The sequence below is a fragment of the Podarcis raffonei genome, chromosome 9 (assembly GCF_027172205.1).
Source record: "Podarcis raffonei isolate rPodRaf1 chromosome 9, rPodRaf1.pri, whole genome shotgun sequence".
NCBI lineage: Eukaryota > Metazoa > Chordata > Lepidosauria > Squamata > Lacertidae > Podarcis > Podarcis raffonei.
In genome coordinates this window covers 58,862,156-58,883,865 of record NC_070610.1, presented here as the reverse complement: position 1 = coordinate 58,883,865, position 21,710 = coordinate 58,862,156, and the positions used below count along the sequence as shown (strand labels likewise).

Sequence of the window (21,710 nt, the reverse complement as noted above, 5' to 3'; positions counted from 1 at the left end):
TGTCATCTTATTCTGGGTTTTTTAAAGCTCCCAAGCACTGAAGTTCAAAGTCAGTTATAAATGGCCCCTTATCTTACAATGAAAAACCTCCTACTGTGAGCTTTTATTTTTAAGTAAGAATGAATGAGAAGGAAGATGGCCCATTTTGAATACTCAAGTGTTATTAAAAAAAGAAGAAGGAAGCATTTTCTTACTTCTCTCTTCTGTTCTCTGATCTTCTCTCTTCTCTGATCAGTTGTCTGGTCCAGTATCTCCTGGAGTTCTGAGGCCCGAGAATTCTCATCTAAGTTCCTTCCTTCCGGTTGCTCTGCCATTCCACTAGCTCCTTCCTTATGGCTAATGCTAAGCTCAAGTTGTTCTTGCAGCTTCAGATTCTTTAAAGACAGAACAACCACCGTGCACTGTTATGCCACCAATAATCGTCTGTGCTCATGGTTTTTCTACAACATCAGAAAGGTCTCTCTCTAAAAAAAGGAGTGGGAACTTTCAGACCAGGGGCCTCATTAGGTCTGGCAGGCCTTCCCAACTGAACCATGAGACAGTTTCAGCCACACGGTGCCCACCTGTCTTCTACCTGACATCATACACATGCCAGGTGTGCAGCAGGTAGACACAGGTAGGCTGAAAGGGTTTGCAGGCACTGCTGATTTGCCCATCCAGTTTGATTTCAAACTGTGCGGGGAGAAAATGGGTCAACTAATTGATGTCAGACAATTGACAGCTGGGCACCCCCCCATCAAATATATCACATGCAGTGTGTGCATGTCATGGATCCAGTCCACTGACTGGATCTCATTCACTGCCGTTGGTCTAAAGGTGTTAAAAATGGGCTCTTACATTTGCAACCATCTTCTCTACACTCTCGCCAAGGCGGTGGATGGTCCGGATCATGTTATCCTTCTCAGCTTGAAGAGCATCTACTGCGGTTTTCAAATCCTCTTTTTCCCGATTTACAGTTCTGAAGTCCTGCACGGCACTGTGAAGCTTCTGAAGCAATTCTGCTTTCTCCTTCTCCGTGGCTTCTGTCTTGGACTTCAATTGCTCCATCTCATTCAGACGTTCAGCAGCCGTCCGACTCTGCTCTTCCCTCGACTCAAGCAGTTGCCTCAGGTCGAGATTATTTTCTTCTAGCTGTTGGACCTGAGTCAGGTTTTATATAAAGAGAAACACTCATCAAGCAAGTTCTGCTTTCTTACTCAGTTTTATGAAGAGTTTACCTTGAATGGAGGAACCTGGAGCTCCCTTTCCCTAATACCCAAACCCTTCTCCAAGTTGCCTGCTGCCAGGGACACCATATGTTGGAGCAAGAAGACACATCCCCTGCCACTAGATTTGAAGCAGAAGCCTTCCCTCAATAGCTTACAAATCCTCCTCGTCCCATATTTAAGGCCAGCTTTAGACCACCAGCTCCATTTCCACTCCACCAACTGTTACTTTGCCCGAATCAAACTTGCTTTCTAAGGTGGTATGGGCAGAATAGGCCGGCTATCTAAAGGAAGCAAATTGCTCCTTCCGCCATTTTGTGGCCCACAGCTACTTACCATTGAAGTAGTTGCTTCCAGAAGTCTCTGGAGTGACTCACTCTCAGTTTGGAGAGCTTCCCACTTCTGCTTCAGGGCATCCATCGCCTGAGTTAGGGATTTTTTCTCTTCTTCGCAGCTGCGAAGCCTTTGCGCCATTTCCAACTTCTCCATCTTTTCAGCCTCAAGTTCAGATTCTCTGGCCTTAAGATCTGCATCCAGCTGCTTCATGACACTCTGTTTCTGTTGGGCTTCGCAGAGCTCTTCTTTCAGTCCGAGTAGCTCCTCTAGCGCTCTCTCGTTGTCTTGCTGCTTACGAGAAAGCTTTCATGGGTTCAGAATTAACCGTTAGTTTCAGAACCCTGTCACTTTTCAAGATCTGTCTCATTTCTGACTAACCACGCATCCCTTATGGCTTCAGGGCCTGTTCACTCCTAGCCTCAAGCTTTTTTACTCTCATCATGGTGTGATATAAAAATTACTTTTCCCCTACAGTGAGTTGGGAGGGTGTGTGCACAACCTACAGGCCCATTCCCCATTTCACCCTGGTAATATTCTGGAGACAAACATGCATCTGAACAGGCTCCTGGCCTCATACGGGCATGCACAACATTTCCCCAGTCTGTGCACATTATTTGGTCTATGAAAATCTGCTCTCGATTCCTAGAACTGTAATTAACTTGCGATGGTAGGATATCCAACTGGTAAAGGTTTCTGGCTTACTTTCCCCTTCCATTAAGAGACCAGCACAATTATGAAAGTGCAAGCTATAAAAAGGACCAAAACATTGGGAAGGAAAGGTTGGTTGGCAGATATACTTTTGCCATTTTACAAAGATCAATAAACTGTAAATAGTAAAAAAGAAAAATGAACTTAATAAAAACTAATAATATTTTACCATTGATTTCGCTGCTTGCATCTCTTCCTTGATGAGATCCCTCTCCACTTGGAGAGCATCCAATTTGTCCTTCAGGTAATCTCGCTCCTGGGTCAAGGCTCTCATTGCTTCTTCATGCTCATGAAGCACCTCTGTTTCAGCCTCTTCTTTGGCAAGCTTCCCCTGTTTTTGGAGAACATCCAGCTTCCTCCTCAAATCATCTCGTTCCTGGATTAAGACTTTCATTGCTCCTTCATGCTCATGAAGCTTCTGAGCTATATCTGCTTCAATCTTTTCCTTGACGAGATCCTTCTCTATTTGGAGAGAACCCACAGTGTCCTTCAAATTATCTCGTTCTTGCATTACGGCCTTCATCGCTTCCTCCTGCTCATGAAGTTTCTGAGTTACTGTCAGCTTGTCCATTACCTCAGCTTCAATTCTAGACTCACTAATTTCTAATCGCTCCCTCAGTTGTTCCATTTCACTCAACTTCTCTAGAGCTTGGCAGAGTTCTTCTTTCATACGAAGTCTATCCTCTTCAGTGTCTCCTATCTGCAGCTCTTGGATCTTGATAGGTGGCTTAAGAAAAGGAAAATGGGCAAGATGTCAGTGATGTGCTCTAGCTCTGCAAATGTAAATATTCTAACTTTATCCCCAAAATGTTAGAAGAACCTTTAGCACACCATGTAGTCAGTTGTTTGAATTCTTGTAAACTTGCTTGCAAAAAGCCATTTCAGCTATTTAAAGTTTATCTAAAATTATGGGCTGAAACTTTTAAAAATTCCAATTTAAATATCCAAGACTAACTTATCAGTTTCTCTCAAAGACAGACTCCAACTTGTGTCTGACCATCTGTACACATCACTGTAAGTCATGACTTACTGTAGATGAGTAAATTATGTCTTCTTTGCTCCTCTCTGCTAGTGCTGGGGTAAGGGGAAACAAACCATGACGATAAACCAAGGTTTGTTTTTGGTGTACCAATCATGGTTTGTTTCACTCCAATCTCCAGTTTGTTTGTGCACAGTAAACCTTGGGTTATGGCTTGACATGACACTAAAATGCCCACCTGTAATACACAAATACAGGTGTAACCCTGTAATACACAACTGCCTTGTGGATTATCTTTGGGAGAAGAAAAGGTTAAGGAGTAAACACTACAAAAATCTGGAGTGGAGTCCCTAAGATGGCTGGATGGTGCCTTGCACGCCTCCTTCTGGCAACTCCTGCTACCATGTTGGTGCTAAATGTATTGCTCTGCTTCTCTTTGGACCATATCAGTGAGGCCAAGAGTGGGGGGGTCTTGTCTTCTGGGCAGCCCAGGAGCTCCATACACACTGCCCAGGCTTGCTCCTAGGGAGGTAACTTCTGTGCTGTTAACAGTGTGATTTGACTTCACCCCTGGAGGCGTACTCCATTGCCTCTCAGGACAGACTGATGCCCACAACAAGCAATACACAACAATTACCAGCTGACTGCTTCCCAGGTACCAGTTCTTTTGCTCTTGCAGACTCTCCAGTTGTTGCTTTAGCAAAGTCTTCTCTTGCTCAAGGGACAAGATTTTCTCCTTCATTGACTGAAGCTGGTTATTTTCCTCCAGCTTGATTTCCTCTGCATCCCCATCTCCTCCAGTTAACATATTTTTCTCTGTGTTGAAGCAGTCCAAGTGCTCTGTTAACTTTAGTATCTGCAAGATGAAACACAACATTTTTTTCTACCCTAGAAAATGTTTCATGCAAGACAGGTAACAAACAGTGATCAACAATCCAGTGCAGAACATTCAGAGATGTTTGGCAAGAAGAAGAGGGCAGTGCTAGAACAGCCCTGCTGAATCAGACCAAGAGGCTTCTTGACTCCAGAACCCTCTTTTCCTGCAGCAGCCAACCAGATGCCTCTGCAGAGCAGGGTATGAGGGCATTATTCTCCAGCAACCAGCATGCAGAAAATGGGTGCCTCTGATGCTGGAGTCTGCACTTCCGTGCCTCCATCCAATATAGCACCATTTCAACAATTATTCTACAACATCCCAAACTTTCTAGCAGTGTTTAACAGCCTCTGATGTCTTAACATGTTACAGGCCAGCTAAAGTACTTTAAGCTTTAGTCACCACAGAAAACAAGTGGTGTTGCCTTAAATGGGGCTTGTCTCGGAACTGAACCCAAAACATTCACACTCAAAGCAAAAAGGGCAACAGCTCAGCGACAGAACACTTGTCTTGCACTCAGAAGGTCCCAGATTTAATCCCCAGCATTTGTAGAGAGGGCTGAGAATGTCCTCTGTCCCAAAACCTGGAGAGCCACTTCCAGCCAGCAAAGACAATAATGAGCTACATGGACTAAGGATCAAGATTATACAGGGCATTTCTTATGCTCCTAATTATGCTCCAACCTAGACCAATAAACTTTGCAACTGAGACAGATGTTACCTGTTGCTTCTGTTCTTCAATAGTGACCCCTAGAGATTCTTTAACACTTGAAATCTGTGATTCTCTCTCCACAATGGCTTCTTCCAGTTCTTTAATTTGCTTCTCACAATGCTTCAGAGAATTTTGTGCACTTCTGAGTTCTTCTTGTGATTCAATGTTCTTTTACATTGAAAGCAAAACAAAAGAGATACATGCATTAGAGCTCCCATGACATACACTTCCTTGCAGTAGTGCTATGAATTGTTCTGCTACCCTTTTCAAAGCTCTCTAGTTTTATGTCGGGGCAGATGAATTAGCCAAATAATAATAATAATTTTATTTATACCCTGCCCATCTGACTGGGTTGCTCCAGCCACTCAGGGAGGCTTCCAACACATATAAAAACAGAATACAATATCAAACATTGAAAACTTTGGTTCCATGTGAGTTTCATGTGTGCTCATTTATAGGTATGTTCCACCCCACCTCAAACTAATTACAGCTTTTAAAGGCTAAAACCAGAACTTTGATATGGAGAAGCACTGGTGTGGTATGATCACATAATGAAGTCCTGAAGGGTCTGAACGATTTTCAAACGCAGCATCATGCCGCATTACACATTGCGGTAATCCAAGTGGGAGGTTTTGCTTACCATTGACACAGTCTCTTGGATATCTTCTTTGATCTGATCTCTCTCATGTCGGAGAGCCTCCTCCTTCTGCTTCAGGTCATCTCTTTCCCGAGTCAGCGCCTGCATCTCTTCTTCACTCTCTTGGAGCCTTTGAGCTAGGCCCAGCTTCTCCATTTCCTCAGCCTCCATTTTAGATGCCCAGGTCTTCAACTGGTCTTTGAGTTGCTCCATTTCACTCAGTTTTTGATGTGCTTCATCAAGTTGTTCTCTCATACCAAGAAGCTTCTCTTGCTCAAAGTCCTTTTCTTGCATCTCTTTGATCTTGCCAGAAAGCTTCATTAGTATTTATGGAAAGACAGAAAGTACTTTGACATTAATAAGTAAGAATAATAAATAATAATAAATTTTTATTTATATCCCGCCCTCCCCAGCCGAAGCCGGGCTCAGGGCGGCTAACAACAATAAAATAATAATACAACATTCTAAAATTGTTTCATTAAAAAATTACTTCAGATCAAATTGATGGCAACCATTGGGCTAGAGTTCTGTGAAGATTGCCAAAGGAGGGAGTCAGGCTGTGCCCTGGCCAAAGGCTTGGCGGAACAGCTCTGTCTTGCAGGCCTTGCGGAAAGATGTCAAATCCCGCAGGGCCCTAATCTCTTGTGGCAGAGCGTTCCACCAGATCAGAGCCACAGCCGAAAAAGCCCTGGCTCTGGTTGAGGCCAGCCTAACCTCTCTGTGGCCTGGGACCTCCAAGATGTTTTTGTTTGAAGATCATAAGTTCCTCTGTGGGACATACCAGGAGAGGCGGTCCCGTAGGTACAAATGAAGCTCAAGTCCAACTTAGAAACACTAAATTTTGATTGTCATTAAAAGGGTTTTTATAGTGCTCATTTTCTCCCACAAAGCTTTTTGTTATCTGTGGACAATACAGTCATACCTTGGGATAAATATGCTTCAGGCTGAGCGCTTTCGGGTTGCGCTCGGTGGCGACCCGAAAGTAATGGAGCGCGTTACTTCTGGGTTTTGCGGCTCGCGCATATGCAGACCGTCAAAATGACATCACACGCATGTGCAAACACGCTTTACGTTCTGTTTGGGATGCGAATGGGGTTCCGAAACGGATCCCATTCGTATCCCGAGGTACCACTATACTGATTTCAGCGAAGTTACACAGTCCCAATTCACTAAGCCAATTTATGCTTACCAAGAATGAGCAAACTTGTGGGTTTCTGGAGTGAAGATCATGGCCACAGCTCTCCTCCCCAGTACTGCTGCAGCTGAACCCAGGGCTAAACCATGGTTTGGCCTGGTGTTGCACGTGAACCAGGCTTTGTGGTTTGCTTACCCCAGACAAACCACAAGCAATAAACCAAGAATATGCACTGGCTATAAGCTCATAGATTATGCAGAGCAAGACAAACCATAAACCCAGGTTTGGATTCAACAGCAGTTTAGTCCTGGGTAGCATGAGAGCAGCAGGACTGGGGGAAAGAGTGCTGCTGTCATAATCTTTACTCCCAACAACTCATATGGCATATTGCTTTTGCTAAGCCATGGTTTCGCTTCGTGTTACATGCAAACCTAGTCAGATTCAAACTAGGCTCATAGTAAGTAACACAAGGGATCTAGTGTGCTCCAGTAGCCTAAAAGGGCTTACTTCCTGCCAAATTGCAAAAAAAAAAGAGGGGAAAAAAAGAAAAAAGAGCATGTCAAAATTCTGCTAAGGAGCAGAATACCCTAGAATAGTATGAAGGATTTGCTGAACAAATAATCTTAATTGGGATACAAGAAGGAGAAGTATGAGGAGGTCTGAGAAATTTGTTATCTAAAAGTATGGTTTATGAATTTTATGCCTTTGTTTAATGTTTCTGTTTGTTTTGTTTGTTTAAAAAATTGGAAAACTTAATAAATATTCTTTAAAAAAAATAAAAATAAAATAGAATTTATTCCTGGAATTAGTGGTTGCTATTTTGTGCGTGCACACAGGAATATAATTATAATAATAACAATAATTTTGATATTTATACCCCGCCAATCTGGCTGGGTTTCCCCAACCACTCTGGGCAGCTTACAGTACATATAAAACATAGTAAAAACATGTTTTGTTTACAAAACAGAAAATATATCTGCTGTAGTAGCTACCAAAGATAGCAATTCCAAGTCATATTCCCGCCTTGTTTTGAGAAGCTGATGGGGATTACATGGAACCCAGTTCCATGGGTTTGGTAGCTTCACTTTCCCATTCATTCCAAAAGTGGTAAGTTGGGATCCTTCTAGCTTAGTAAGTAAAATGATAATTTTTTTAAGTGTGTAGAGAAAGTGAGCATGCACAAGAAGACAGCCAATTCCAGAATTGTGGGATTGGTTCAGGTTTCCTAAAAAAAAGTTTTAGAAGTATTTCAGAAAGTGGTTCTGATCCAAAGCAACCTCGTTAGTGTAGCAGGGTTGAGCACTTTGTGTAACAGCACATTTATGTGCCAGGCCTTGCTGCAATGTAAGGAAAAACAGAAGCAAGGAGACAGTACCAAGGGCCCACTCAACTTTTCAGATAGAGCTAAACAAAGACTGAAGTGCAGAAATGTTTGCATCAAGAAAAGCCATCAGCTGCTGTATAAAAAGTTGGAGAACCAGAAAGGACTCACCTCTTGAGTCACTTCATGAATGGTTGCCTGTAGCTTGAGGTTTTCTTCAGATAGAAGATCTAGTTGGCATTTCATCTGCTTGTTTTCTTCTGATGCAGTCAAGAATTTCTGCTCCAGTTCATCACAGTGACATTTCAGCTCTTGAAAAGCTAGGTCATTTTGGCGAACTGCTTCAGAATTTACAATATCTTCTTTGGATTTTAGCGTGATAGTTGCTTCGCACAGCAGTCTCTCCTTCTCAGACACTTGAGCAAGTAGCATCTCTTTTTCCGAAGCCAGAGAAGCAATCATTTTGGATTTTTCAAGCACCTACATACACATATTTATATACACAGAGTATGATCGTGTAGTAGGCAGCTATTATCATCTCAGCTGTGCTTTATAATATGTGTTCTAGCTGAATGAAGGCTAAGTTTGGTTTTTAGATGTATTTTGCTCCCCTGAACTGGAAGAAAACTTTCTACAAGAGACTAGAGAAAAAAGCTTCAGGTTGACAGGTGATGACTGATCCAATTACATAGCCTAGTAGGCAACTGAACCCAAATATCCACAGCAATATTTATTTATAAAAATATTTAGAGGCCTCCCCTGTTATAAATTATCAGGGCTGTGTATAATCAACTTTACAAAAATACACAATTAAAGCAACACTGAATAATCATAAAACCGACTGGCTCATCTTAGAAAGTTTAAACCACTGAATAGGCCTATTGATTAAAAAAAATAAGGCATCTGAAAGTTGGTAACAGGGATGTTGAGGGAATATTCCATGGCATGGGACTGACATCACTAATTGGCTGACCCCTAGCTAAAGCTAGCTGGGTTTCTGAAGCATGGGGGACAACTAATAGAATAAGCTTTCAAAAAATTAAGAGGAATGCAAGTTCTGCAACTTGATTAACTATATTCTGGGTAGGAATCCCCCCCCATAAAGTTAAATGTGTTCTAAGAAAGCCCTGACCTAAGAAACAGCTTCATGGCAGTCCTCATTTAATTAGTTTTTACCTCCTTCTGGAAGATTTCAGTGTCAGGTCCCGAACGGGCTTCTAATGATGCAGCTGCTTCTTTCCTTAAAGTTGAGTTCTCTTCCAGAGCTTTATTCAGTTCATCTTTTAAAGCCGCAATCTTCCTTTCCAGTTCCATACATGAGAGTAAGTCTGGGGGTGGGGGGAAGTGGAAAGATTTCAATGTATAAAACTGACAAAGATTTACTACCACTGTGTTGCAAACTCTAGATATATAGTTCTTGCTCCGTAGTTCTCAGCTTCTGTGAAAATATCCCGCTAAAGCATGCACCCTTTCCACCAGTTTATACCCAGACTTTAATGTGGCAGGACCTGCTATGTGGAACTTTTTGCCAGCAGAGGTTAGGGCATGAGTCAACCCCTGCTTTCTCTTAGATGTCTTTTCAGAACTGTGCTGTTCAGACAAACCTTTGGGATGCAAACTCTGTGCCAAACACGCCTAGATATTTTTTCATTTACATTATCGTAGCATTATGTTTCCCTGTTGCGCACTGCCTTTTTTTATTAAAAGAGTGCCTTATAAATATTTAAACTAACTTTTAGGGGCCTGAACATGTGTGCCACCAGTTTTAATTCATAAAAAATAGTAATTCCTCAGCTATCAGAAGTTCAGGAAAAAGCCCGACTGTGCGAAGAACCTTCTTGTTCTATATCAATTCCATAAAAAAGGTACCATTTGGAACTCTTCCCTCCAAAAGCGATGCCAGCTTTGAATTTTCCTGCAGGTAGTACTGCAATTCTTTCTGCAAGTCAGACTGCATTTTCTTGTAGGCGACTTTCCCAGAATCTAACTGTCTTCTGTAACTCTCAATGTCTTTTTCCATTTGCTTGTACGTATCTGAGAGCTGGTCCTACACGGGAGCAAATTAAAACACCATTACCCTTGTCCATTTACATGCCAGGACAGTGGCAGATTTGAACACAGTGTCACATACTTCAGTAGCACTATCCTCTCCCTCTTCCAGATTGTATTAGCACTGTTATCCCAGCCCATATCACCCCAAGGAAGCATCACTGGGATTCTACTAGGAAAGTAGCAGAACTCACAGGCAAGGCCCTACTAGAAGCTTATTATTTTTATGTATTTCCTAAGCTATTGCCATACTGCCCTTCATCACAAATGGGCCACAGGGCAGTTTACATCTGATTTAAGACAATAAATAGGCATATACACAAGAAAAGATAAAAAAAATCTCATAAATTGCACAAAGGATGTAATTAGCAGCAACACAACTCAGAAATTACTTCACCCACCAGCCTTTTAAAACCTGACTCCAAAAGGTGAGTTTTGACCTGGTTTCTAAGCAAATATAGAGGCACACCTTAGTGGGGAAGAAATTCCCCAGACATAAGCCACTAGGAAAAGATGGGATTTTTTTTGGTCTCCCCCCCATGCTTATATCAGGTACAGACAAAAGGCCACAAAAAAGAATTGTATCTGTTCACTCAGACATTACATAAAAGGCAAGTAAAAACCTACGCCATCCCAAGTCCACATACACACACACCATTTTTTCTTTTAGTGCTATGTTTTCACTTCTGAGGAATGAAGATTCTCTCTTGGAATCCAGTGCTACCGCCTCAACATCACTGAGAGACTGCTTCATTTTTTGCATTTCGTCCCCCGAGTTATCCAAAATCTGCTGAAAGTATGAGAACATGAGGGCAGTGTGTAAGTGTATGTATATGCCACCCACCCACCCTGCAAGAATCCCCAGGAATCAAGGACAAATAAAAAAAACAACAACAACCCTGCCTAAATAAAGAAGAAAGATTCAGACGTACTGATGACACATCTCTTTCCCCACTTTCTGTCTTTGCTTCTCTCGTAAGATTTCTTAGCTCACTGACATGGTTTTCCAGTGCTTTGATTTTATTGTTTTGCTCCTCGATCTGCAAGGCTTTTAACATTACTTCCTCCTGATAAAGCAAGAAAGAGGAAAAACACCAGAAGTGCAAAGTATTTAGTCACACCTTTCCATTTCCCAGCTTGATGGGGGGCTTAGGTGTTGCGCAGCATGACATTAAAATTGACAAACCGACCAAAGAATTCAAGGCATTTGGCTAAGACTAAACAATAGTGTTCCGTTTCATTATACATGCAAGGCCTACCACCAGCAGCAGCTCACCTGCAGATCTTGATTGCAAACTTCAGCATTTGTAATAATAGCCTTTAAGCTGGAAATTTCATGCATTAGTTGCATCTGTGGAGCAATCGAAGCAAAATGGCAAAGGCAGTTAGGAAGCACCTTTCAGTCAGGTTTACCTGCAGTCACCCACCACAAAAACAAGCAAGCCCTGCATTCAGCTCCCCTTCAAACCACAGCGGAGCCAAGTTGTTACTATAGAACACATAGCAGAAAATTTTGTGAGCATCCATTGCTTACAGTGGTGAGAAGCCCTGGGAAAAAAAGTCTTAACGTCGCATTACTAACAGGACTTTTCAAACCTTCAAAACAAAAAGGGCAGAACGCACTGCTAATATACGCTGACAAGTGTTTTTCAGAAGAACAGGTCCACTCTTTTTCTAGCATGCATTAGTTGGGGGCTAATTGAGTTAAATAAATTCATATCCAGTCCTTGCCTTTCTTCCATGCTGCAACTCAAGAGTGGCTGTTTTCACATGTCACAGCAAACCATGCTTTAATGTTAATGCAAGATGGTGCTTGCTTCACTCCTCTCACAGCACAGCCTACATACCACAATATAAGCACAAAAACCAAATGCAGTTTTGCTTGGTTTTTTGTTTGCTTTTTTGCAGTTACAGGATTAGCATTTGTTTTAATCTCATGTTGCTAAATTATCTCTAAGGGTCTCAGACTGAAAAGGGTGGAGTATAAATATTTTAACAAAATGAAATCAAACATGAAATAAGAGAGAAGCCTTGGCTGCACGTTGAAAGGAGATGGGGTCAAATGAAATTCTTTTGGCACTACCATAGGGAAGACCATGTCCTTTATGTCCATACTGGAAACAGTGGAAGAAACAGAGCAGGTTGAAGACAATTGTGTTAGACCCAGTTTTGTTGTTGGGGCGGGGGTGAGATGCAGCACTTTTCAGCAGCTAAGATGGGTCCATCAGCTGTGCATCCCTGTCCCCCTAATGGCCACAGTGATCCATGCCATCACCATTTCCTGACTAGACTACTGCAGAGTGTCGTACCTGGGGCTGCTTCGGAAGACTGAAAAAATTAGACACTTCTTAAATACAGGTGAAGGGAACACATCTCATCTTCTCTGAAGGAAAGGTACTGACTGCCAGTCTGTTTGAACCCAGTTTACAGTGCCAGCACTTACTTTTAAAATCTCATGTGGCTCTGAGATCCAATATCACCAGAACCTGCCATTTTACTAGCACCAAAGGATGTTTTCTGCCACCCCCTTTCTAATGAGGGCATAAAATTAAGACTGGGTTGATCTGATTTGAGAAGGGCAGTGATCAGGGGATATTCTCTGCAGTGGCACCCTTTTTATTTCTCCAGGCATTCAAGTGTGTCTCTTGCTTTAATCCTGCTGATGTATATAAGCACTACTGAGTTTATTGCTTCTGCTGCTTCAATATTTAACTGTGTTCAATTCAGACTAAGTTAGTTGCCATAATCCCATTGCTTTCAATTGGAGTTCACTTAAGTCATAAAACAATGTTCACATTAATTTAAATGAGATCTGCATGCAACAGAGTCAGGATCCAGCTAATTTTGATCTTGTTTAAATGATTTTGTCAGCCATTCAGAAAGCTGTAAAAAGAAAAGATGGTCTAGAAATAGGATTATTTACACACCCACTTTGTCTTACCTCTTGTTCCTTTGCTGTCTCTCTTTCGAGAGCCACAAACTCATAAATGGACATTTTCTCCTTCAGCTCTTTGAGCTCACATGCAATCTGCTCTTTCTCCATTTGCAGGTTTTTTAGTTCTACTTTTAAGGCTTGTTGTTCAGTGACAGCATTATCCTACCCAGGAGAGAGGCAGAGTGAGATTAAAAGGTTTTACTTACACTTTCAAATTAAATTCCTAGAGAACGCTGAAGCTGACTTACCCTCTCATCTACTAGGGTTTCACAAAGCATGACAGAATCTGCAAAATCTTTATGAATCTAGAAGAAAAATATTTTTGAAAGTTACAAGATGCCTCCTCTGTTACCTAGTTAAATTTCATCTCCTTACCAACATTTTATTTAAACTCATTTTTAATGGTCGCTTTTCACACCATAAGAATCTCAAAGTGACTTACAAATATGTAAAAACTAATACTGAAAGCACATGCTTTTTCCTTCAGCAATATATTGGTAGCTCAAAAGTGTTGTTGCGAAAGCCCTACTGAGAGCTAGACATCATTGTATACTAAGTTCCAGTCATAGAATCATAGAGTTGGAAGAGACCACAAGGGCCATCGAGTCCAACCCCCTGCCAAGCAGGAAACACCATCAGAGCACTCCTGACATATGGTTGTCAAGCCTCTGCTTGACATTCACATGTTGGCAAGGCTGCCAAGTTTTGGGGGCTTGCAAAAAACCCTGAAAAGGAGGTGAGTTTTCCAAACCACAAAATTTCTCACCTCTAAATTCTGCTGACTCAGTTCCACCCCATCGAACCAAATGTAAAAGAAGTCATGTTAATCCAATATAATTAATAGGGAGTAATTAAGAAATAGTTGTTGCAAAAAAGAAAAGGGGAGGAAGCCTGGAAAGGGGATACTCTCCGCTCCCATCTTTGTTCTTGGAATAGGAGTGGGAACCTTTTTCATTCCAAGGGCGACATTCATTTTTCAGCAACCTTCTGGGGGCCATATCCATGAGGTGGGAGGGGTCAGAGAAAAATTGGGTGGTACAATGAATGTAAATTTCACCTCTGGTGCAGCAGGCTAGTTTCCACACACATAAATACCACTTACCAAGCCAACCTCAGATCCTGGAATCCATTCCTCTTCAGGAATTGTAACACTGGCTGTCATCCACTGATCATCATGTTCCGAGAACTCAGAGGATACAGCTGAAAGACAACCCATTTTGCCAAAATAAAAGTGTGTATACTTAAGATGCAGACAAGGGAAGTAACAGTACTGCTCTGTTCTGCCTTGGATAGACCACAACTGGAAAACTGGGTCCAGTTCTGGTCACCACAATTTAATAAGGCGATTGACAAACTGGAATGTGTGCAAAGGAGGGTGACCAAGATAATCAAGGGTCTCGAAACCAAGTCTTATGAGGAAAGTTTGAAGGAGCTGGGTATGTTTAGCCTGGAAAAGAGGAGACTACGGGGAGATGATAGCCATCTTTAAATAACTCAAGGGCTGCCAAATGGAAGACAGAGCAAGTTTGTTTTCTCCTGCTCTGAAGGTTGGACTTGAACCCATGGCTTCAAGTTACAAAAAAGGAGATTCCGACTAAACACCAGGAAGAACTTTCTGACAGTAGCAGTGGTTCAACAGTGGAACTGACTCCCATGCGAGGTTGTGGACTCTCCTTCCTTGGAGGTTTCTAAGCAGAGGTTAGATGACCATCTGTCATGGATGCCTTAGCTGAGCTTCCTGCATCGCAAGGGGTTGGATGAGACGACCCCTGGGATCCCTTCCAATGCTAAGATTCCATGTCTAAGTTCTTGAGACAAATGCAGAAAGATGTAGAGAAAGGAACTGAGCTTTGGTTACCTTGGGACCCAATGGGTCTAATTCTCCCCTGCCATAGGAGAAAGAGAACATGAGCAGCCAAATGCAAGCAGCGAGAGTTAGCTACAGTAGCTTTTGCTAGCATTTGCAAGGAAGCCAGCTGTCCCTAGTGCCTAAAGATTGATATCAGAATCAGATCTCTGGAGCAACCAGGAGATAAATGGAGCATGCTAAGTTATGCCAAGAGCCCTCTTGCCCTTCTCTGTCCTCTTCAGATCTAGCAATAGCATTCAGCAGAATTAACATATGCAGCTTAAACACAGCCTTCAAAATAGCTGCAATAGTTTAACTATGTGCAGCTCACTGTGGATTAAACAATGTATTATCTAAGTTCTAACGTATCCCAACCTACAATTCTTCAGCCCATATTTTATATAGCACCTTTTTAAATAGTTTCTACGCATAACAAACTTACACTCTTCCATCTCTGATAGACAAGACAAAGATGTTTTAAACTGTTTGGCTTTTGAGGGAAAGCTTCCCAGGAGACATTCCCCTCCTTCCTGGTTTATTGCTCCTGGAGCCCAGGTCACTCTCCGCTTCCTTCGAACCTTTAAAAAAAATAATCAAAAAAATCAAGGCATGTAGGAGAATTAAAGGAAGTTAGATCTTTTTACAAGCACAATCCCATTTGCTGATGTCTTGGAATTTGTACGTGGCCTAGTGACGACAAATTCAATTGAAGCTAGCGTTTGTAGGTTCTACCAGAAGCATTTGCAAAAAAGTTGCAAATGGAGAGGGGAAACTTTCCTAAAACATGTTTGCAAGCACCATAAGCAACTTGAACTCGCTTTGTCTCACTAGTTGGGTGACAAGTAGCAGCTACAGAATTCTACACAAAGCTCTATTTTAAAGGCTGGGAGCCGGGGAGAGTGACTTAAGACGCAACTGCCACATGCCCTTCGATCCCAGGCCTTGGTTGAGGACACATGGCATCCTTCGCACGCTGCCCTCCACGAGCTGCAAAGTTGCGCAGGGCCCTCGGTGGCGAGGGCTGGACTGGAGAGCAGCAGGCTCCATTCACCCTCCAGGCACCATTAAAGCACACTCAGTTGCTGGTGCCTGTTCTTATACCAGCTTCCCAGTATGAGCTTCCTGCTTCAAGCATGCCTTAACAGAGCTATGTTAAGCTTCCACACATTGGAAGGGCCTTTTCTACAGTGGCACCCTTCTAGTCATTCCCAGGTTTCCCTCACCCCATTTGGTTACTTAATAACAGCTGCTACAAGAAATGTGGAAGAACCACCAGTTTTCCACCAAAGGTCCCACAACACTTCAATTTTTAAATATTACCTTGAAGTCTTGCGCAGATGCAAAAGAAGGTGCCGTCACCAGCATCTCAGTGAGAGCCCTTATTTTCTCCTGCTGTTCTTTTTGAAGAGCGTTCTTCTCTTCAATGATCTGTGCCAGCTGGGATTGTGGTGAAACCTACAAAGGGAAAGCATCAATACCAAAGGTCGAAAGGCACAGTGTTGTTCATAGTAAGGTGTACGTGATTTCCCAAGAAATACAAAAAATACCCTTCATAACAGATTTTCCTAAGACCTGCTGAAAACTTACATACTTTTCGGAATACTTTTACTACCCCAGGCCAATTTTTCAATCTATCTTGGGGTAGTAAAATCCCTCAAAACAAATCCATGTGTGTGGTGCCTGGAGAAGGTATTGAAGTTTACATTACAGAAAAATTTACCCTATCATGCTACATTGGCTAGGATAGCTGTGTGCTTTTGTGTAGACCCCTTCTTGCTTGCGAGAATTGTGGTTGTTCGTTTGTATATTACTGTGATGGTAATAACGTACTATAAGTACTAATGGCTGTGAAGGTTAAACATCAGCATTAAACAATGAAAGCATTTAAGTTCCATGAAATTGTGTCTTCACCCCCCAGTGTGGAAAGGGTTGAAAACACGCAACGACCAATTAATGTGCATCCGAAAGACATGTGATTGCATATGGCGATGAACCTGGAAGTGACCCAAAAACGTTGCTCAGCATGTCACAAAAAGGGTGTAACAGGGCTGTGGTACACTTATATATGCTCCTCCAACATATGTGGGGGCAGGGAATGGAACCCCTGCCCGAAATGGTCATCAACTTTATTAAGAGTTGCCATTGAAATTTGGCCAGACTCAACCTGTTCCAGCCTCTTAGATATCAAGGTAGACAACTTACCTCTTCTAGGCGTCGTTTCAGGTCTTCTATTTCTGAACGATATCTCTTTAGAAGGGCATCCTCAGTTAGAACTTCGTTTACTATGGGGCTATTTTTCATATTTTTAGCTGTACTGGCAAACTAGGAGAGATGGGCACATGGAGTCAGAACTGCTCTTTGAAGGTGAAGTCAGGAAAAAATTACATTTGTGCAAAATCTCTTTTCGAAAATTATAGAAGCATGGAATCATAAAAATCAACATTTGCTATTACAGTAAATACAAATGGGATGCATTAAACGAAATGTTGCAGCATACCTTCACCTCCCCACAGAAGGGATAAGCCTAGGTTAGCCAATCTTGTGCCCTCCAGTTGTTGTTGAACTACAACTCCCATCATCTGACCATGTTGACCATGGCTGATGGGAGCTGGAGTCCTCCAACATCTGGAGGGCAACAGATAAGCTATCAGGAGCTCAAGTAGGCCACCCCCCCAGCTTTTCCTTTTCCACCTGATATTCAAGACTCCATGACTACCCTGAAAGCTTAGTCTTCACAGGCTCTCTTTTTAAAAGAGTTGAAGGGGTTGCTTCTGCAAATGTCGGTATCCATGCCAGCTATTAGAGGAAGTGCTAGACTACTTCCCATTGAAGGGGAAGTCTGATTTGTCATAGATCTATAACTGCATATACATATACTAGAACAAAGCATGCAAGTTTAAAGAGAAAGGGAAATAATTTCTTGCCTACTTGTCACTTTGGGCAATTTTGCCCACAAACCTTTTCGGGGAAGGAAATGGAACTGTACGGTTTTACCTGGAGTGTGCTAAGAGTTTCTTCTAAGGATGCCGGAGTGACTGTGCAGATAATAACAGTCTTAGCATTTCCACCCAGCGAATTCTGCAGAATCCGTGTCAGTTTGCTATCTCTGTAGTTAATGTAGCCTCTGGTGAAAGAGGATGACCAAAAAAGGAACAAGGAAGTTTTTACTTATTAAGTAGAGGCAAAATTGGCCCAAGAGCTGATCAATTACATAGTACAGAGACAGCCCAATGTGGTGTCTTCCAAAGGTTGTTGGATGACAACTCCCATCAGGCCCAGACAGATGGCCTGTGGTGGTGGGAACTGTAGTCAAACCACCTAGGGATGGTACTACATTGGCTGCCTGGTCTAGAATCAAGTGAGAACACTTTTCAATACAGCACAAAGAACCTTTCTTAACTACATTGTCCTTACCCAGCCTGATCGTCACATAGCTTCTTGATAACTTGGCCCAAGATGGAGAGGCTCCGGTTTATATTGCAACCTTCTTTGAGACGAATCCCTAGGCATCAAACATAATTTTATTTTCAGACAGCTCCTTCCACAAAATTTGTTTGCTACCATATTGGGAGTTAACATAGTCAAGAGCTCCTGAATTTGATTGCTTTTTTTCTTCATTCTCCATTTCACCCCCTTCTGTATTGTTTTTACCTGCCCATAGGCTCACAATCTTTTCAGATATGAAAATAGATTCCTATTAAGAGAAAGTTTTAGGCACTTTATAAACTGTTAAATAACAATACTGGGCAGTATCCAAAGTTGCCTGTCTCCTGACAGAAGGCAACTATCAGCAAAATGGGCATTTTTCAGTGATTCCCCATTCTGTCCTTAAATCTGCTCTAGATGATTCCTCAGTCCTCTGCAGCAGATTAAAGAGGGGCACAGGGTCCTGTGTAGGGTTCATCACCAAAAAAAAAAAAAAAATCTCCCCTGTTTTGCCAACCGATTCCTTCTGTCAATGAAAGGACAGCATTGGAGACACCCAATAAGATTTCAACATTATTAGTGGTGTGATGAATTATGCCATTTAACTCCGAAACATTGAATAATTTCAGCCAAAAGGAGGAAGATAACGCTAGAAGGCCTATAACCAAATATTATATTCATTAAATTTATATACCACCCTTCATCCAAGGATAGTGGTGCGGTTTACAATAGTCTCTGCAGAAGCAGGGATGAGGAACTTGTGATCCTCCAATGTGTTGTTCCATCATTGCTGACCACTGGTCATATTGACTAGGATTGCTAGGAGTTTGTATTCAAATTCTAGAGCACCACAGATTCCTCATCCTTGCCATAGAGAAGTTAGATTTTTGTGCAAGAGTCTACCAGCTGGGAATGTTACATCTGCATCAGTCTTGTGTTCCAAATATGATGAATTTTACTGTTAAGCTGTAAATGGCTTACATAAATAAGAGCAAGCATGCCCAGCAACAGAACCCTGGGGGTGGGAATTACTTGTTGGGTTTTTTACATGTTTTACAAGTTAGGATTTAGCAGACTACCAGAAAAGCTCGACCATCATCAGCTACATACCTTCAGCACCAGTCTGGCTAGCTCTTTCGCTTCCTGCCAGATCTACGAAATTCTGAAAATTCAAGACAGACTGTGTTAGACACCAGTCTCACACAAGATCTATTCAAATCACCTATTGATTGAATGACTAAATTCCAAACAGTGGCAGATAAAAGCCTGAGAAAAATGAGTTCTTGAGACTGTACATGAGCAGAAAAAGGTCCCTGGCCAGGAGTTTAAATCAAAGGAACAACAATTTTGTGCAGCACTGGTCACTACATCTGGGAGAAAATACGTTCAACTGAACATTTAACATTTCATGAAAGCGAAAGGACAGAGGAATTTTTAGATTGCATCTCAGATTCAGGATGCTCTGCAACAGAAGAAAAAGGTAGAAGGATGTGCATACTCTCCGATTTGATGTTTTGACCACTTTAAGAAGAACAGACATAACTGAATTTCTACTATAGTCCAAGGAACCAATGTGGCATAGTGGTGAGTGTCTGGCTAGGACCTAGGAGGCCAGGGTTCAAATCCCCACATGGCCACAAAGCTCACTGAGTCACCTTGGTCTCTCAACCTAACCTACCTCGTAGGGTTGATGTAAGGCTAAAATGGAGGGGGACAAAATCAAGTAGGCCACCTTAGCTTCTTGAATATGGGACATAAATGAAATAATAATATGGGCATTGTTTAGTCTGCACCTCTTCAGTATGTTCCCGCAATGTCAATGGAACTTGCTTTTGAATAAGCATTATGACTGCTGTGCCAAACGGACTGGAAACCCAGAGCAACTGAATTTCTGCTGCTGCTATTTCCCAGGCAGAAACAGCCCTACTAAACACTTCAGAAGTTCATTCCACAGCCTTCCACAGTCCCAATATATATTTGGCTCTGCCGGCCAGATCTCAAACAGAAAGCACACAAGGCTGGCCCAATATATTTCGCTACCTGAGCCGAAGCAGAAGATGGCACCTGTCAGGGAACTGCCATCGGAGCCAGAGGCGGAGGGAAGGCTCCAGAGGGATGCCGGAGAGGGTCCCAGTAGGGAGAGAGGCAGCCCATCTGCTGGGGAAGGAAATCAGCGTAGCACCAGTGGAGAAGGGGGGCAGATGGGGGAATCAGCGAGGGGGCTCCGGGACTCCTCGCCGGAGACCAGCGGGGAGAGCATGGGTCCTCCGCTGCCCACACCCTCCCTGCGCAGAAGACTTCCGCGCAGGGAGAGTAGGAGGAGACTAGGCGTCAAAGAACTTCTTTGCTGGAAGATGTTCAAGAAACGCCCACTGACGGATTCTGTCAGCGATTGAGACAGCCACGGATGGGTGGCTGTCCGGACAGAAAGGGTTCACCCAGGTAACCCAGCCAGGAGTGGCGACAACTTACGCACGAGCAACCCCTAGAACCATTACAGCACCCCTCCCCTCTTTCTGTATAGCCAAGTCAACCAGACTGGTGGCAAGACAACATCCTCTACTTCGTCTTAGGGCAGCAGCCTAGCTTAGGGGGCAGAGTGGGTCATATGGCACACAAACCTCTTTCTTCCAAATGTTAAAGCATTTGGGGCTTTCAGAGAAAAGGCAAGTTAAGGAGGGACCTGCTAGAGGTGTATAAGATTATGCATGGTATCGAGAAGGCAGATAGGGCTAAGTTTCTCTCCATCTCTCTCATATAATTCTAGAACTCAGGGCCAGTCAACAAAGCTAAGATTCAGGACAGACAAGAGAGAGAACTTCTTCACACAGTACATAGTTAAACTACGGAATTCACTCACCCAATACATAGTAATGGCCACCAACTTGGAAGCCTTTAAAAGAGGATCAGACAAATCCATCGAGTACAAGTCTAGCAAGGACTACTAGCTATGATGGCTAAGTTCCACCTCCACTACCAGCTGCTGTGAATCTTAAGTAGAGAAACTGCTGTTAAGCTGGAGTCCTGCTTGGATCTTGGGCACCTGGTTCACCACTGTGAGGACAGGATGCTAGAACAAACAGGCCATTGGTCTGATACAGCAGGGCTCATCTCATGTTCCTGTAACGCACACAAGCTGCAGCATCCTTCAATAGTAGCTTTTTCTACCAACCCATTTACAAACCTCAGTTCTCTCTTTCAAAGAACTCACCAAGTGTGATACCATTACAGCGCCATCGTAGCTTGAACTATCAGTCTTCTCTTTGCTTTCAATTATCTTTAAAAAAAGCAAGCAAGGTTGTGAAATTGTTTTACTATCACATCACAAATTATAAACCAACAAAAGTAGCCACCACAAATACCAGTTTGTGACGTGTGGGTCTACATACTGTAGCACACCTACCCTCGACCAACAGAACCTAGAACTGGCATATCTTGTGGAATGTTCTCCCCAGGGAGGCATGCCTGGTGCTTTTGTTACATATTTTAGGTGCCAGGCAAAAATATTCCTCTTCTCCTAGGCCTTTGGTTAATTAAACGATCAA

The 21,710-nt window shown here is 42.6% G+C and overlaps 1 protein-coding gene across 1 annotated transcript in view; it reads right to left on the bottom strand.

Annotated features, from left to right (window-relative positions):
• CENPE (centromere protein E) overlaps window positions 1-21,710 on the bottom strand; it is a 36,624-nt gene that overhangs the window by 9,527 nt on the left and 5,387 nt on the right. The window contains exons 8-30 of the mRNA XM_053403940.1: window positions 21,377-21,442; window positions 19,276-19,327; window positions 18,154-18,241; window positions 17,734-17,863; window positions 16,942-17,061; window positions 16,060-16,194; window positions 15,182-15,317; window positions 13,993-14,090; window positions 13,139-13,195; window positions 12,897-13,052; window positions 11,232-11,306; window positions 10,888-11,022; window positions 10,611-10,745; window positions 9,776-9,953; window positions 9,083-9,234; window positions 8,078-8,386; window positions 5,454-5,765; window positions 4,823-4,981; window positions 3,866-4,084; window positions 2,419-2,976; window positions 1,542-1,844; window positions 838-1,140; window positions 195-374 (exon numbers count right to left, since the gene is read on the bottom strand). Of these exons, the coding sequence (XP_053259915.1) occupies window positions 195-374; window positions 838-1,140; window positions 1,542-1,844; window positions 2,419-2,976; window positions 3,866-4,084; window positions 4,823-4,981; window positions 5,454-5,765; window positions 8,078-8,386; window positions 9,083-9,234; window positions 9,776-9,953; window positions 10,611-10,745; window positions 10,888-11,022; window positions 11,232-11,306; window positions 12,897-13,052; window positions 13,139-13,195; window positions 13,993-14,090; window positions 15,182-15,317; window positions 16,060-16,194; window positions 16,942-17,061; window positions 17,734-17,863; window positions 18,154-18,241; window positions 19,276-19,327; window positions 21,377-21,442 (4,056 nt within the window). The remainder of the gene's footprint in view (window positions 1-194; window positions 375-837; window positions 1,141-1,541; window positions 1,845-2,418; window positions 2,977-3,865; window positions 4,085-4,822; window positions 4,982-5,453; window positions 5,766-8,077; window positions 8,387-9,082; window positions 9,235-9,775; window positions 9,954-10,610; window positions 10,746-10,887; window positions 11,023-11,231; window positions 11,307-12,896; window positions 13,053-13,138; window positions 13,196-13,992; window positions 14,091-15,181; window positions 15,318-16,059; window positions 16,195-16,941; window positions 17,062-17,733; window positions 17,864-18,153; window positions 18,242-19,275; window positions 19,328-21,376; window positions 21,443-21,710) is intronic.